General features: G+C 47.9%; 1 protein-coding gene across 1 annotated transcript; it reads right to left on the reverse strand.

Annotated features, from left to right (window-relative positions):
* Positions 1-297: 297 nt before the first annotated feature.
* Positions 298-11,504, reverse strand: LOC125525219 (ABC transporter G family member 42). Its single transcript, XM_048690229.1, has 21 exons — positions 10,825-11,504; positions 8,687-9,141; positions 8,443-8,519; positions 7,963-8,016; positions 6,969-7,059; positions 5,333-5,634; positions 4,923-5,204; positions 4,520-4,836; positions 4,275-4,435; positions 4,077-4,192; positions 3,845-4,001; positions 3,617-3,754; positions 3,348-3,535; positions 2,840-3,187; positions 2,282-2,572; positions 2,113-2,196; positions 1,876-2,009; positions 1,533-1,760; positions 1,280-1,451; positions 916-1,170; positions 298-829 (listed from the first exon to the last, which is right to left on the reverse strand). The coding sequence occupies exons 1-21, from the start codon at positions 11,232-11,234 to the stop codon at positions 560-562; spliced, it is 4,530 nt and encodes a 1,509-aa protein (XP_048546186.1). The 5' UTR covers positions 11,235-11,504; the 3' UTR covers positions 298-559.
* Between the last annotated feature and the right edge of the window lie 6,073 nt (positions 11,505-17,577).

The raw sequence follows: 17,577 nt of genomic DNA on the forward strand, positions 1-17,577 counted from the left end.
GATAGCATCTCCCTGTTCCAACGATATGAGCAATTGAGAATAAGAAATTGTACTTCTCAGAAAATTGGATGTTTTCGTTATGTACATCAGATGTTGAGCATTCTTATATTTTCACCACTATAGCATGTCCCTTAACATCACTGAAAAATGCAATTATACAATCTATTCGAAATCTGATCTCATGTGGTCAAAATTTAAGCTTCCATTGTGGTAACAGAAAAAAGAAGAAAATATTCACCATTTAGAAAGCCCAAAGGCTGCTATCCTTACTGCTAGACAAAATCGGTTGTGAACTTGTGAAAGAAAAAACTCCAATGTATTTATAGGCCATGAACAAATTCTGCTCATCGCAGTCTTGCAAATTTGCAATGCAATACACTTCCAAGCCTGAAAGGCTGGTGCACCCTCATCGTATTTGACTATGTAAGGAATCCAAAAAACTACACCTGTATTTACACTGGCACATAAATAGACCCAAAAATGGAAGGACAAAAGAAGAGTTGGATCAAGAAAAATCGACCATATTGCCTGCGAGATCTTGTCTGTTGGCTTTCCGCTCCTACCGTGTTTGAAAGTTCAACTTCTTGAGGCAGAGAGCATACATGAAAGCGAAGAACACTGCAAAGAGCACAAGCACCGGTGCAACGACCGCCATGAAGCTCCTGTGGTATCCAAAATGATGTGTTATGTAGTAGCTGATTGTCTGGTTAGATTGGCCTGGGACGGTGATGATGTCTTCCATGTCTCCATATTGTGTCACTATGAGCCCATACACTGTCCATGCCAATGGGCAAATCCAGTAGTACCAGATCCACCATTTGGGGATTTTCTGGACAAAGCAAGAACAGAATAAGTAATTGATCTTACGAAAAAGCAAGAACTGCAACAATCATCTAATGTAGGAACACAACTTACCGGTCTTGGGATGAAGAAGCCAGAGAAAAGGTTGAATAGGGAATAGAAAGCTGCGGCGAAGATGCCTGCAACCTCATGGTTTGGTGAGATTGATACAGTCATCATCCCGTAGTAGGTGAAGTAGAGGAAGGAAAAGTAGGAGACGAAGAAGAACCAGAAGAACTTGACAGCTGTCCACTGGAAGCTCATCATGGCGTATACGATGAGGGTGTAATACGAGGTTTGGACGAAGACATAAGGTATCTCCATGACAACCTGAAGCAACACACAAAGGCTTGAGATACCCGAAGAAGCCAATGACAACCTTAATACTTTATCTACCACTCTGTTTAGTTATAGCTCTTTTATTTTACTCTATTCTTACCTGAGCAATGGCATATGGCAGTGCAGAGTACATCCCAGCAGCCCTCTCTCGGTAGAAAACTGTTCTCTCGATTGAAACAATTGGTTGAACGGTTGCACAGTTGTTGATGCCGACAAACATCACTGCTGTGTACATTGCTCCAATGACCATTCTAAGAGTATTGGCATCCCCCCTGCATCACAAGGCACCAAAAATTCAGATGCTGGTACATTAGGATTAAGGAGTCAAAGATGAAGATAAGTACAGTAATTACATATTGGTGCCAATCTTCCAAAAGATGGAGCCCAGCAGCAAGGCTGTGAACAAAGTGAAGGAAAATCTGACAAGGTTGTAATCTGGGCTGCGCCAATAGGTCAGCCAATGCTTCCAGAGGCAGGCTTTGAACTGCCCTATAATGGATTGCGAGTATTCTGTAGGAAAATACAGATCTGATGTTCCTGGTTCTGGTCGACTTAGCTGGCTCACCAATACCTTGTTTTGCCTGGAAATACAGACAGTGTATTGCATGAGAATTTTGTTCCTTAAAGTTGTGCCATGATTATGCACTTTGAGAAAAACATTAGAGGTCCATATGATGAAAAACATGTTTTTCTTACTTGTACAGATCTGAAGTCCTGTAGTAGTCAGCAAAATCCATACTCAGGCGTACTTCTGCAGCAACTGAACTGACCTCAAGCATCCACGTTGCAGGGTTGTACTTATCTTTGATTTTAGGCACTCCAGGAATCGCCTGGTAGCATTGAACATAATATTAGACATAAAAAAAATTATTTTAGTTATTTAAATGATATCTCCCACTTAAAAAAACCATAATCGTGTAATTCTATCCGTACCTCGAAGTATTCAGTCATTTTCTGTGAGTTGCGACCCAGTTTCCCAGAGTATATTACCTGGCCTCCTCTTTTCAGTAATAGTAACTGCAGGAAAGAGCTCGAGTTATAGTTTAGTTGCTGAAAAGGTTGAACTAACACTTAAACTGATTTGTCTATGTTCAGTGTTCACCTCATCAAAAGCTTCAAAGATGTCAATGCTTGGCTGGTGGATTGTGCAAACCACTGTCCGTCCAGTGTCAACAGTGTTCCTCACTGTTCTCATGACAATTGCTGCTGCTCTTGCATCAAGACCTGATGTCGGTTCATCCATGAAGATGATCGATGGATTTGCGACAAGCTCCACAGCTATTGTTAACCTCTTTCTTTGCTCTGTTGAAAGACCTGAAATTCCTGGCAGTCCAACTAAAGCATCCTTCAGATTGTCGAGCTCCACTAACTCCATAACTTCATCAACAAATTGCTGAAACCATTGAAACAATGTCAGATAAGAGCTTGATAAAGCAAACAAAAAATTCCAAGTTGTATGAACATTTCTTGACATATATTTATCAAATCTCAAGCATCCAATTAACTTGTACCAAGATCCAAGAGGTATACACTAATTGTAAAAATCAAGTGAAAATGCTTAATTCACCTTGTCAAAGTAGCAAAATGATTCGATATTCCAATATAAGTTAGTAAGCAACTAAAGATATAGTATTCCAAAAGGCAAAAAGACATGACTTACAATCTTGATTTCATCAGTGATATCTTGATCTCCGATCTTTTCAGGAAGACGCAGGAAGGCGGAGTATATCAGAGATTCCCTAATCGTGACCTGAGGTGAATGGATATCATTTTGCTCACAATAGCCAGAAATCCTTGCAAATGTTGCTTGGTTCTTCGGATAACCAGAAATTCTGATATCTCCTTCAATGTAACCACCAGTCTTTCTTCCAGCTAAAACATCCATAAGAGTGGTCTTTCCTGCTCCACTGACTCCCATGAGTGCTGTTAGCACTCCAGGTCTAAATGATCCAGTAACATCACGTAACAATTGGAGCCTATCATCAGTCACTCCTTGCTGTTTCATTTCCTACATAGATAGGAAGACCTCATAAATTTTCCAGATTTCTAATTGAGGAGGAAGGTACGATAAGAACATGACAAAATGCTGTGGAAAAAAGTCATGAGGACTCATTTTGATGCTTGTTTGAGGAAAACAATGATGAGAAAATTGTGCATAGTGAACTCACTGCAGGCATGTCGACATAGTAGTTCACATCATCAAAACACATAGATAGAGGGGAGAATGGAAGAACCATTCCTCTTCTTGGAGCAGCTTCATTGCTGCCAACGGACATGACTCGTGAAATCCCATTAGAAATTCCATTTGATGAACTATTGCTCAAACGAGCACTCAGTCTCATCTCTCTCATTTCCTCTGAAATAATTTTAGCTTTCAGTTTAGAAACTTTTACTTATGCTGTCCTATTTACATATGAATTCAGTCAGAATAGCTTACTGTTATTGGACCCATCCTTCGATTTCATGCTGCCATTTCTTCTTGTGCTGCCATTGCTTACTGTCTCTCTCGGAAGCCCATTGTCTTCTGCTTCCTTTGCAGTTTCTTCAGATATAACAGCTTGTGGTTTGCCCAAGGCTAACGAGTAAAGAGTAAGTGGGTTACATACTGATCCAAAATTTATTAGCAGAACTCGGAAGGCAATAAGATTAATTTTCCAATACTTACGATCCAGATACGTGAGGCACAAAGTAAAGAGCACATTGAAGAAGATTGTGAAACCTAACAGCCCTGCTGCTCCAATCCAGAACCAGTTTTTGTCAGTAAAAATGTTGGCGCCTTCAAGCATAGCCATACCTAGTCTTTTAGGAACACCATTCTTGTCCTATCAACATGAACACAGCTTGTTAGAAAAGCATACACGTCAATCAGTGAAAGATGAGTGCTGCAATGAGCTAACCATTACAAACTTGTCCATCCACCGAGGAGAATAGAATTCATTCACTGCTAGAGCATTATATCCATACACCAGCGGTGAAATCCAATAGCCCCAGATCCACCATTTTGGGATGAAGTCTGTTGATAGTGGAGAGCAAAGGACTAGTCAGCAAAGCTGCAGAAGAATGTGAAGTGAAAATGAACAAGATAAGTAATCGACCTTTTGGCAGAAGAAATCCTCCAAGGACAAAGAAGATGAGAAGGAACAGGGCTCCTCCGGTTTGAGCAATGATCATGGATCTACAAAGGCCAGCAATTGCTCTGAAAAGCCCACCAGCCATCTGCTGGATCAAGAACACAAGGAGCAACTGCTTGAAGAATCTGCGCACAAAGATGGCAATTTAGCAGTCACAAAAGTTATAGGTCCTGATTCACGTAACAACATGTACTCTACTCCATATGTACCTGTCAGCTTCTGGGGCAAATCCCATAGTGTAGTATGTGACAACCACCCATACTATGGATTCGATCATTGAAAATGGGATTCTGAGAACGACATTCGGTAGTGTGAATATCCAAGCAGGGTAGAAGAGGAGGTCCCGGTGCTTGAAGAACACCGGCAACCTTGTGATGGTCAAAGGGAGCTCGGCAAAACCATTGAACATGTTCACAATCAGAGTAAAAAGCAGTGCTCCCACGTAGACAAAACCATCATCCAGATTCCTTGTGTGCATCTGAGTCCTTAGAAAGACTGTTGACGCGATAAGGGCTACAATAATGAGCTTCGGAGTTCACCGAGAAATAATGTCAGGTTCTTCGCATTGTGGATTTTAAGAAGTGGCGATATGGACAGGAAAATTATGCCCACCTGTATGGTCTTGAAGATGTATACAAATGAGTTGCGCTTTATGAGGAGCCACTCCTTGTCAAAGGATGCCTTGAGGAGCTCTCGAGTTGATACCGAGTGCTTGGAGAATACCAGGGCAGCCTGATGGCTGCGGCTCTTGTCAAATGGCACTGAGAGATGGTTCTCGAGTTGTAGTCCAACATGAAACCGTTTAAACGTCTGCGCAAATTCTGAGACTGAAACATATCGGTACGGTCTCTGCTTGTCAGCCCAGTACTGCTCCTGATCCTTCTTTGATGTCACCTGAGAAAATTAAATACAAGGCTTTCATTTATATCATAACATGGAGCTTTCATCCCTTCAAAAATAATAATTAACATGGAACGCTCAGGAAGACGGTAACTGATAACTAGGCTAGTGCTTGATGTTACCTCTTGAAGAAAGTCTGCAGTGCCCTTGCGCTCTGGGCAGCGAAAGCCACAGGACTCAAAGAATTCAAGGACACAATCACGGGGTCCCTGATAAACAATCTGGCCTTCTGACAGTAGGATGATGTCATCAAAGAGTTCAAAGGTCTCAGGGGCTGGCTGGAGGAGGGACATGAGGATGGTGGCCTCGCCCAAGTGCACAATCTGCTGCAGACATTTGACAATCTGAAAGGTGGTGGAGCTGTCTAACCCAGTCGATATCTCATCCATGAATAGCACCTTTGTCGGACCGACAATCATCTCTCCTGCAAGTCAGATGAGCCAAATCATTTCAAAGACCTGCATCCTGGTAATGTTCTGAAAATTCCTCGGATTCATCAATTTATATTATTATTTATTATTATCATTATGAACCTGGCAGGAGCTCTGTCTTTTCAATTAAGAAGAAATCGATACAGTTTGGTAACAAGCAATATCATGCTGACACCAACCATTGACCCCTCAACACAAAATCCGTGTGAAATGGTTTGAAGTTGTTGCTTTAGCATTGGTATACATTTCTAAGCTAAAAATCAAGCTGCTTTCCCGATTGCACTTTCGGCCCAGCTTCAATTATGTGGAATGCATTTTATTTCTGCAAAAAATTGGCGGAAGCACTGCCCTTTCATGAAGAAGAAATACAACATGCAACGTGAAAACAATTATATAATGCAGCGGTCTTGTTCTTCGCAAAGCAGAAACAAGCTAAAGAAACTGCTCGTGCAGGAACGGGTCAGTAAGCAATGTAGCAACACATGTAAACTGCAACCCGTCCATAATGCGATATCCCCGCCAGCAGTTTTCGGCCATATATATATTTATGGTCCATTATTTTCAGCAACTCTGCAAATTGCCGCTGACTCTGTAAAGTGTCACCACTCGGTAATCTGCCACGGCATAGGCTGCTGCTAAAGGCCAAAAGAAGAGGCATGAAGCTCTAGCATGTCAGGATCACGATTAGTTCCTCTAGAGGTTGGATCGTAGCGTTCGTTCGTACGTTCTTAGAGGAAACACCGAAAGAGTGGCAACGACCCTCCAACAACTGTGCAATGGCAGCACGCTAATGGCCTCGTGCCCTCCCAAACTCCCAACCAAACGCTCAGGCCCCTAATGTGTGGACCTGAAACACATCTCAATGGCACAGACACCCTTCAACCGTAGGAACCACAGGATGTGACACAGCAACTGTATGTATGTATGCATGGACACCTAAACCTCACCAGCCTTCTAGAAAGGCCAACATGTTCAGCAAATTCCTCTCAGGAGGAGCCTCTAAGGCCTTGTACAATGGGAAATGCTTAGGCAGGTGCTTAGAAAAATAAACCGGATTTTTCTGAAGCACCGGTGCCTATTTTTATAGGAGAGACGCTTAGTTAAGCGTCTACCCTGTACAAATAAGCACCGGTGCTTAAGGAAATCCTGGTTTATTTCTCTAAGCACCTCTCCTAAGCACCTCCCATTGTACAAGGCCTAATACGACATGCCATTTTTTATTTCTTTGAAAAGGAGGATTATCCTACACAGCCATTTATTAAATATAATATGATGTGACAGAATGGTGAGGTAAGCATGACGGGGTGATGGCGAGAGATTAGGTTACCGGTGGTGACGCGCTTCTTCTGGCCGCCGGATATGCCCCTCTGCATCTGGTCGCCGACGATGGTGTCCGCGCATATGTCCAGCCCCAGTATCTGTCCCCATGGAAAAAAAAGGCACAAACAAACTTGGTCAAAAAACAAGCACTCCGTCATCACGTCCACGTCCGTCGCGGTCAAGGTAATCACGGCGAGATTTCCATTTCGTTAGGGCCACTCGTCAAACCGGGGGTTGATGGCCCGAAAGGAACCGCTACCCGCCATGCGGGACAAAGAAAAGGCCGCGGCCCCGGCCGGGCATAACGGCAAACAGGTCACGGGCATCTCGCGGCCGGCCGGCCGCCGGTGCGATGCGATGCGATGCGCTGCGCCTGTCATCGCGATCCGGTGACGCCATCATCACGGCGAGCCGGAGCGTGCGTCCGTCCACCAACCCCCCGTCCCCCAAAGCTAGGCGCAGCGAGGCCCCACCGACGGTGGAAAATGGAGCAGAGCTTCTGCGCTTTCCAAGCAAGTCAAAAGAGGGAGAAGGGGTGAGCGAGCTGCAGACCGACGCACTGCCTACTTGCTACCGACTCCCGCTGCCACTCGAGTCGAGTCGGAGTGCTTATCCTTCTGGCTATGCTGGCTCAGCCTCAACCACTACTCGCTGCGACGACGGCGTGGGTTGGTGTTCTTGGTTCGTGTGGACCGTGTGCCGCCACCCCCGCCACCATGACTGCTACCACCACCGCACCTCTGCTTCGTGCTGTGCCGTGCTGTCCATGACTGACTGGGATTGTTCCTTGCTTGAGTACACTGCACACTGGCCATGATCAAGAAAGGGGGAACATTTTCTAGATGGGTGCAGATTTGTCAATGTGTGGTCGCTGTAACATCTCGCCAACCTCGCCACGGTGCGATTTCGGCCAGGCAAAAAGAAGCGAAACCAAGAAAACTGCAGCCTCATGCGACGTCAGAAAAGGACATTCAGACAGGCGTGCGCGCGCGCGTACGTACCCTGAGGGTGTAGTCCGTCTGGAGGCTGCTCTCCACTCCCTCCATCGAAGTGGCCTGGAGACAGACAGGGAATGCGTCATTGATGTGCATAGTACAGAGAAAGTAAATAAAAAAGCTTGGAAACAAAGCATGTCCGTTTCATAAGACGCTTCCTCTTTTGTGAACCATCTGAGAACACGTCGGCCGGCTCACCTGCCAGTCGTATCGTTCGTACATGTTTCACACGAGTGTCATTTCGTTTTAGAAAAATGGAGCCCCTATCTTTTGGGGGGCATGTTAAGAAGGTGATGGTCTATTATTAGAATGTGAAGTTTCAAGGACAAAACACAAGTTAAAACAACACTGATCATTGTTGAATTTTTTTTCTTCTTTTACTACTCCTAAGTGAATCTAAGTTTGGAATTGTGATTGTATGTTTCTATAGGAACCAATCTCCTCCGAATATTGTACCCACAACTGCGGCGAAAAGAGCGTGCCTACCTTCATAAAAAGGTCAACCTCCGGCTCCGGCCGGATGCCGGCCTCCTTCTCCCTCCTCGCCAGCTCGGTCAGGAGATCTGCAACAGAATATATTTGTCCCCCCATCATTCAAAATCCTCAATCATCCACCACTTGTCCGAAAGCCAAAGCCAGCAAGGCCGTGGATTAAAGTTCTTCCACGCAATCCATGCACAGGTAGCTACCTAGCTAGCTAGGTAGCTAGGTGAAGGGTTGGTGTACTTACCGTACTTGGTGCCGACGCCCTGGCACCTGGCCGAGAAGTCGAGCGTCTCCTTGACGGTCATCTCGCCGACGTGCACGTCCGTCTGGCTGATGTACGCCGCCGTCTTCTGCGGCACGAACTCGTCCAGCGGGAACCCGTTGTAGGCCACCTCGCCGCCGCGCGCCAGAGACGGGTCCAGCTTGCCGGCCAGGGCCAGCAGCAGGGTCGTCTTCCCCGACGACGGCGGGCCCAGCAGCAGCGTCATCCTCGAGGGCCGGACGGCGCCCGAGATGTCCTTGAGGATGGTGAGTGTCGCCTGCCGGCCCAGCCGCACCCCGAGGAGCCCCAGGGCGCCCTCCGCGATGTTGCGCGCCGCGTTGAGCAGCGTCGGCAGCGCGCGGCTGCCCACGTGGCACCGCGCCTGCACCGTCAGCCGCTCGAACCGCACCTCCACCGTCGGGAGCTCGATGCCCACCCTGCATGCATGCATGCGATTTTCAGTTCGATATTATTTTCTTCCCACAAACATTATCCATTTAATTATATATAAGATTTGTCTAAAATCAAGCCTCATAAAGTTTGATCGACTTTATAGAAAAAAATGCAACTATTCACAATGTAAAATCAATATCAGTAGATGTGTCATGACTTCAAACTTTATGAAGTTTGACTTCAGACAATTCTTATATGCAGAATAAAAAGAACCGGAGGGGTACTTCATTAGTTACTTATTAATAAGGTACAGGACACAAATAAACTATTTTAGCATGTTCGATGGGTCAGCGGTTGATTTTTATGTGTCTTCACGCCATAAAAGGAAATGATCTATGTTACTGTTGGCGCCATCATTCATCCACGTGGGGAGCAAGCCAGCTACGGTGTGGGTTTGGCTGTCAACTTTAGGCGACCTTTGGGGCCAGAGACAGGCAGAATGTTTCCATTTCGAATCTCACACAAAGTGCATCATTTTCTATCAAGAAAGTAGAAAGAGCACTCCTAAAATACTGCAAACTTGTAGTCCCAAAAGCAAACCGCGAAGAAACTTGAACTAACACATATTCCATTTCTCCTTTTGCAAAGGTTGATCTGAACTAAGGCGTAGTACACGGCTAGTGCTACTGGTGCACAACTCCATGGATTGTTCAGTCAACTGCTACTAACTATACTACAGTATTACGGTTGATCCTAATCCACAACTCGAATTAAGTTATGCAGAAGGAGACTGCACTCAAATTGTGTGGATGTCAAAATTTAACTAACTCCACAGGTTAATCTGCAAAAAAAATTAAAAAAAAGAACAGTTGGTGTGCTGATGTCATGCGCATGCCTGCTGACGTAATTACGCAGGCCCTTGTGGTTAGTTTCAGCTCGGTCGGTACATTGATTTGGATCGGTTCACCTGCATGCAGCGACGTTTCGACAGGTGCATCCGGCCCACTAATTAGTTCCTGGAAACATATTGCAAACAGGGATAGGGAGAGAAGTGAACGCCAATATCTAGTGCCACATTGCCATCAATCACTTTCTTCGTGCGTACAGCTTCAGCCACACCAAGAAGACCACAGACTACTTTTCAATCAACACATCACAGCACGTGTGAAAACTGAAGCCTCCCACAGGTAAGGATGGCCGGGAGCCTACCGCACCGGGTGGGTTAAAAGTCTTAATTTCCGGAGTATGGAACGAATAATTCTGCGAGAAAGTATGGATGGAGGATTATACTCGTTTTGGGAGCGATATCTGATACGAGAGATCGGCCGGGTTTTTTAGCGTCCTTTTGCCTGATTGAGTGCGCATTGCGCAGTTGAGAGGTACCTTTCCGAGTGTTTTGAATTGAAACATGTCTGTTGTGGTCATGATCGACAAGTTGTTGTTCTTGTGGTGTTTATATTAAGCAAGGAGCTAGTAATGATTAAGATTATGCAACAACCGTGACATGCAATGGCGTGCGCCTGCACGTAGTCCGCTGCTACGGCCAAAGTTTCAAGCCAGTGGAAATCGCATGCTTAATCAGCTTTGTACTTATTTTGTTGGTCGGGGTCGCACGCGAGTATAAAAACCAAAATGAGTAACGGCAAGCTGTGGTAGCTGAAGTGGATTACGTATGTTTGGAGTTGATTATTGACGGGGGGGAAGCAGGTGGTAATTAACGTACGTACCTGTCGATGCGGTCGCGCAGCTTGCGGAGGAAGCGCTGGTTGTCCTCCTCGGCGACGCGGAAGACGCGCTCGATGAACTCCTGCCGCTCGCCCACCGCCAGCTTCCGCACGTCCACCTCCTTGTACTGCTGCTTGCCTTCTGCCGCCCCGTCAGTTGGCGAGGCGGCGGCCGCGGCGGCCGCCTCGGCCTGGAGGATGGACGTCCTCATGCGGCTGTAGGTGGGGAGGCGCTCGATGGCCGCCCACCGCAGCGCCTCCTCGTCGTCGTCGGCGCGGCCCCGGCTGCCGCGCCTGCTCCCGCCGCCGCCGCCGCCCTGCAGGAAGGCCTCGTCGACGCCCCACGTCTCCACCCCCATCCCCCGCCCGATGCTCCGGCTCATCCGCCGCCCCGAGTCCCACACCTTCTCCATCGCGCCCCAAGCCCGATCGCTCACCTAGGTTTACTCCGCGCGGTCGAACGAGCCCTGCGCTTGCGCGGCGGCGTCAGTGCGGCAGTTGGTGGCGCGCGGCGAGTGCCACTGCCATGCGCGCGGGGCGCCTAGCCTCGGGCCGCGATGATGAGAGCGGGAGCTGGAAAAGAGAGGGGGAGGGGTGAGTGGGCTGGCGGGCTGGGGAATGGCAGGCGTGGTGGTGCGCGGCACTTATACGCGGGCGCGCGTGGGGTTGGCGCCGGTGATTTCCCGCGATTTCTCTCTCGCGTTGCCTTTTGTTCAGCTTTTGCGACTACGGGGACGGGGACGGGGCGAGGTGGTGCGTCGCCGTGTGAGACATGTGGTGGTCGTCTTTGTGGGTTGGTGGGGGCGAGCCGGGCTTCTACTCGGGTGGGGTCGACGCGGTTGACCGCGCCGGGATGGGGGCTGCCGAGCGGCGGTGCGGTGCGGTGCACGGGGAGACGGCCCCTTGGCCCGCTCCCGCTCCGGTGCCGCGGTAGGTGCCGGCCAAATATTTCGGGTCGTCGGCTTCAGTTACTGTACCGAGCACAGCGCCGGGATTGACTGGTCGCCTGGACGGTGTATGTTGCCGCGATGTTGTAAGGCGGACCTTCGCCCTGCTGCCGCCAGCATTTCGTTGTTCTCTGTAAGACTTAGGGTTTGGGGAAACTGCACGACACCCATAATGGATGTGGCTATCTTATATATATAAGGGGTACATAAAGGTGTACGGTACAATATACAAGACTTATACAGAGGTTATATATAAATACAGTTTAACACCTTTCCTCAATCTTAACTATGCCCTGAAGTACAAAGTACGTTAAGATTGCGTCTGCAGCCTACAAACTGAGGTTGTGGTAGAGGCTTCGTGAAGATGTCAACAAGTTGATCTTTTGAAGAGATGAACTTGATGTGGAGTAGCTTCTGTGCAACACGTTCCCGCACAAAGTGATAGTCAACTTCAATGTGTTTTGTCCGAACATGAAACACTAGATTAGATGACAGATATGTAGCACCAATGTTGTCACACCAAAGAACAGGCGGCTGAGTTTGAGAAACTCCCAATTCTCTCAACAAGGACTGTACCCATATGATCTCAGCTGTAGCATTTGCAATTGCTTTGTATTCAGCTTCAGTGCTACTCCTGGACACTGTAGCTTGTTTACGAGCAGCCCAGGCGATCAAATTAGGACCAAAGAAGGCATGTCCCCCCGTGGATCGCCTGTCATTTGGATTACCAGCCCAGTCTGCATCTGAAAAAGTAGAAAGCGTAGGAGACGATGCTGGCTGAAGGAGTGAACCATATGAGGCAGTAAAGCAAACATAGCGAAGAATGCGCTTCACCGCTGTCCAATGAGAAGTCTGAGGAGCATGAAGAAACTAACAGACACGATTGACTGCATATGAGATATCGAGCCGAGTGATAGTCAGGTACTGCAGACCACCAACAATACTATGATACTCAGTGGCATCATTAGAGATGAGAGGATCTCCATCAAAAGCAGACAGACGATCAGTACCAGACATAGGAGTCATGGCATGTTTGCACTTCAGCATACCTGCTCGTCGCAACAAGTCCATTGAGTACTTATGCTGCGTGAGTGTCAAACCGACAGGAGAACGATAAACTTCCAGGCCAAGGAAGTAATGCAACGTTCCTAAATCCTTCACCGCAAAATCACCACTCAAGGAAGAGATCAGACGATCAGCAGCAACATCAGAGGAGCTAATGAGGATAATGTCATAAACATATACCAGAAGATACATCGTCACCTCAGGCCGATGCAGAAGGAAGAGCGAGGTGTCAGCAGTGGAGGGAACAAAACCAAGTGACTGAAGAACAAAGCCCAATCTGGCATGCCAAGCACGAGGAGCCTGCTTCAGCCCATAGAGCGCCTTGACCAGGAGACACATATGATGAGGGCGAGCAGGATCAACGAACTCCGGGGGCTGACGCATGTAAACCTCCTCACCAGAACACCATGGAGGAAAAGCATTCTGAACATCCAGCTGACGAAGAAACCAGCCCCGAGTAACAGCCAAGGACAACAGAAGCCGTATAGTTGTCGGTTTGATCACCCGACTGAACGTATCCTCGTAGTCAAGACCATACCTTTGCTTGAACCCTTTCGCCACTAACCGTGCCTTATAGCATTCAATAGAACCATCGGCATGCTTCTTAACTTTGAAGACCCACTTGGAATCAATAACATTGACACCAGAGACCGGGGGAACGAGCTGTCAAGTACCATTTGTCAACAATGCCTGATACTCTTGCTCCATAGCTTGACGCCAATGAGGAATCCCGAGAGCAACCTGGAAGTGACGCGGTTCAGCCGAGGGATCTTCCTTGATGTGAGCAACACAGGCCGCAAGCCAGGCCACCGTCCCATCTTTGCGTTGCTTGGGACACACAATACTGGATCGGCTGCGTGTATGTGGTCGATGAGCAACAGAAGTAGGTGGTGCAGCAGGTGGCGACGGCACCAGCGATGAAGAAGCAGCCGGTGAGTCGGCTGGTGATGGAGCATCTGCGCCGGGCGAGGATGAGGCAGAGCCAGGCGAGGCAGCGGTCGACCGGGCAGGTCAGCCAGTTGGCTCGAGGCCGACCAAGTCTCGGGAGGCCGGCTCAGGGGAGGCCGGCCCAGGCGACGGCTCAGGGGAGGCCGGCCCAGGAAATACTGGCCCAGGGGAGGCCGGCACGGGCAAGGCCGGCGCTGAAGAGCCCGGTCCAGTGGCAGGTGCATGGCGAGACGTGCATGGCTCATGCATGAGACTGCTCCCCACGTCAAGTGCAGGCGACAGCTCCGGCTCCTCCAGCAACTCAAGGCGAGCTCCACGACTCGTTCCTGCAACATGGTTAGGCAACAACGCAGGAGAGTATGCAATATCAACAAATTGAGCAGGCAGTGGAGAGGTGGAATGCGAGGATGAGACCGGAGGTGCGGGAGTTGTGGACAACGACGAGAACGGGAAAACATTTTCGTCAAACACAACATCACGCGAGATGCAGACACGGTTGGATGGAATATGAAGACACTTGTACCATTTGTGAAGAGAGCTATACTCAAGAAAAACACAAAGTTTTGACCAAAACTCAAGCTTACGCTTATTGTAAGGACGAAGATGAGGCCAGCATGCACAACCAAAAACTTTGAGAAAGGTATAATCTGGAACCTCATTAAGCAACAGTTCAAGTGGTGTTTTCATCCCAAGGAGTCGTGTAGGAAGCCTATTTATGAGAAAACAAGCAGTGGAAAATGCATCACTCCAAAACCGAAAAGGTGACGATGCATGAGCAAGTAAAGTGAGGCTAGTTTCGACAATATGACGATGCTTACGTTCAGCCGTGCCATTCTGCTGATGTGTATGAGGACAAGACACCCGGTGCGAAATCCCAAGCTTATTAAAAAAGAATTGAGGTTGTGATACTCACCCCCCCCCCAATCTGACTGGACATGGATAATCTTATGCTTAAGAAGACGCTCAACACGAGCTTGAAATTGTAGAAACACATCGAACACATCAGATTTGCGCTTGATAAGATAAAGCCAAGTAAACCGACTATAAGCATCAATAAAACTGACATAATAATTATGACCACTCACAGAAGTTTGGGCAATGCCCCCATACATCAGAAAAAACAAGCTCAAGTGGAGTTTTGACGACACGACTCGAATCTAAAAACAAGCTGATGACTCTTGCATTGCTGACAGGCATCACAAACTGTGGCAGCATCTTTATTGGACACAACGGGAAGACTATGAGGATGAAGAACACTACGAACTATGGGAGTGGCAGGATGACCAAGCCGTGCATGTCAATGAGTAGGCGACACACGAACACCACTGAGCACCCGAGGAGCAGAAGGCAGATCAAGTGCATATAGTCCATCGCGTAGGCGACCTCTAAGCAGAACGTCCCTCGTGGCCCGATCCTTGATAAAAAAAAGGATGAAACTCAGTGAAAACATTGTTATCACGAGTAAGTTGAGGAACAAACAATAAGCTACGAGTAGCAGAAGGAACTCTAAGGACATTACGAAGATGGAGAGATTTTTGTTTATGAGTTAAGAAAGAGGCCTGACCAACATGTGATATGTGCATACCTACTCTGCTGGCGGTGTGAACCTGATCATGTCCACGGTATGGCTCCTGGATGGAGAGTTTGCCCATCTCGCCCGTCAGATGATTCGTAGCGCCCGTGTCCATATACCAAGTTGGATCGATGGGATATGATGGAGTGTGGCCTGCTTTGACGAGCAGGCTCGTGAGTGGCCAAGGCAGCATGTTTCTCATTGCCTTTGCCATTGTTGCCGATGCCGAGAAAGTCTTGCTTGAAGCTAAAGAAAATATGCCCTAGAGGCAATAATAAAGTTATTATTTATTTCCTTATATCATGATAAATGTTTATTATTCATGCTAGAATTGTATTAACCGGAAACATGATACATGTGTGAATACTTAAACAAACAGAGTGTCACTAGTATGCCTCTACTTGACTAGCTCGTTGATCAAAGATGGTTATGTTTCCTAACCATAGACATGAGTTGTCATTTGATTAATGGGATCACATCATTAGGAGAATGATGTGATTGACATGACCCATTCCGTTAGCTTAGCACTTGATCGTTTAGTTCATTGCTATTGCTTTCTTCATAACTTATACATGTTCCTATGACTATGAGATTATGCAACTCCCGTTTACCGGAGGAACACTTTGTGTGCTACCAAACGTCACAACGTAACTGGGTGATTATAAAGGTGCTCTACAGGTGTCTCCAAAGGTACTTGTTGGGTTGGCGTATTTCGAGATTAGGATTTGTCACTCCGATTGTCGGAGAGGTATCTCTGGGCCCACTCGGTAATGCACATCACTTAAGCCTTGCAAGCATTGCAACTAATGAGTTAGTTGCGGGATGATGTATTACGAAACGAGTAAAGAGACTTGTCGGTAACGAGATTGAACTAGGTATTGAGATACCGACGATCGGATCTCGGGCAAGTAACATACCGATGACAAAGGGAACAACATATGTTGTTATGCGGTCTGACCGATAAAGATCTTCGTAGAATATGTGGGAGCCAATATGAGCATCCAGGTTCCGCTATTGGTTATTGACCGGAGACGTGTCTCGGTCATGTCTACATAGTTCTCGAACCCGTAGGGTCCGCACGCTTAAAGTTTCGGTGACGGTTATATTATGAGTTTATGAGTTTTGATGTACCGAAGGTTGTTTGGAGTCCCGGATGTGATCACGGACATGATGAGGAGTCTCGAAATGGTCGAGACATGAAGATTGATATATTGGAAGCCTATATTTGGATATCGGAAGTGTTCCGGGTGAAATCGGGATTTTACCGGAGTACCGAGGGGTTACCGGAACCCCCCGGGGGATTAATGGGCCATAGTGGGCCTTAGTGGAGAAGAGGAGAGGCGGACAGGGCAGGGCCGCACGCCCCTCCCCCCTAGTCCGAATAGGACAAGGAGAGGGGGCGGCGCCCCCCCTTTCCTTCCTCTCTCTTTCCTCTTTCCTCTTCTCCTAATCCAACAAGGAAGGGAGGGAGTCCTACTCCCGGTACCGGGAGTAGGACTCCTCCTAGCGCGCCTCCTCCTAGCCGGCCGCACCTTCCCCCTTGCTCCTTTATATACGGGGGCAGGGGGCACCCTAGAGACACAACAATTGATTTGATCTTTTAGCCGTGTGCGGTGCCCCCCTCCACCATAGTCCACCTCGATAATACTGTAGCGGTGCTTAGGCGAAGCCCTGCGTCGGTAGAATATCATCATCGTCACCACGCCGTCGTGCTCACAAAACTCTTCCTCAACACTCGGCTGGATCGGAGTTCGAGCGACGTCATCGGGATGAACGTGTGCTGAACTCGGAGGTGCCGTGCGTTTGGTACTTGATCAGTCGGACCGTGAAGACGTACGACTACATCAACCGCGTTGTGCTAACGCTTCCGCTTTCGGTCTACGAGGGTACGTGGACAACACTCTCCCCTCTCATTGCTATGCATCACCATGATCTTGCATGTGCGTAGGAATTTTTTTGAAATTACTACGTTCCCCAATAGAAGCGGCGATGACAGCGGGAAGCGATGTGACCTGGAAGGCTGCACAGTTGACAGGGGAGCTGAACGCCGCATGAGGGGCAACAGGCACACGGGCGACCACCCACGGTCGTGGGCAAGGGGGCGGCGACGGGCGACCGCTGAGCCTGTGGAGTCAGTGGTACTGATTTGCCACCTGCAGGTGACTTGAAGAGCTTCCCTTTACCACGAGTGGCAGCATTGTCAGCAATAAAACTCGGGTTGGG

The sequence above is a fragment of the Triticum urartu genome, chromosome 7, assembly GCF_003073215.2.
Source record: "Triticum urartu cultivar G1812 chromosome 7, Tu2.1, whole genome shotgun sequence".
In the NCBI taxonomy this organism is placed as follows: Eukaryota; Viridiplantae; Streptophyta; class Magnoliopsida; order Poales; family Poaceae; genus Triticum; species Triticum urartu.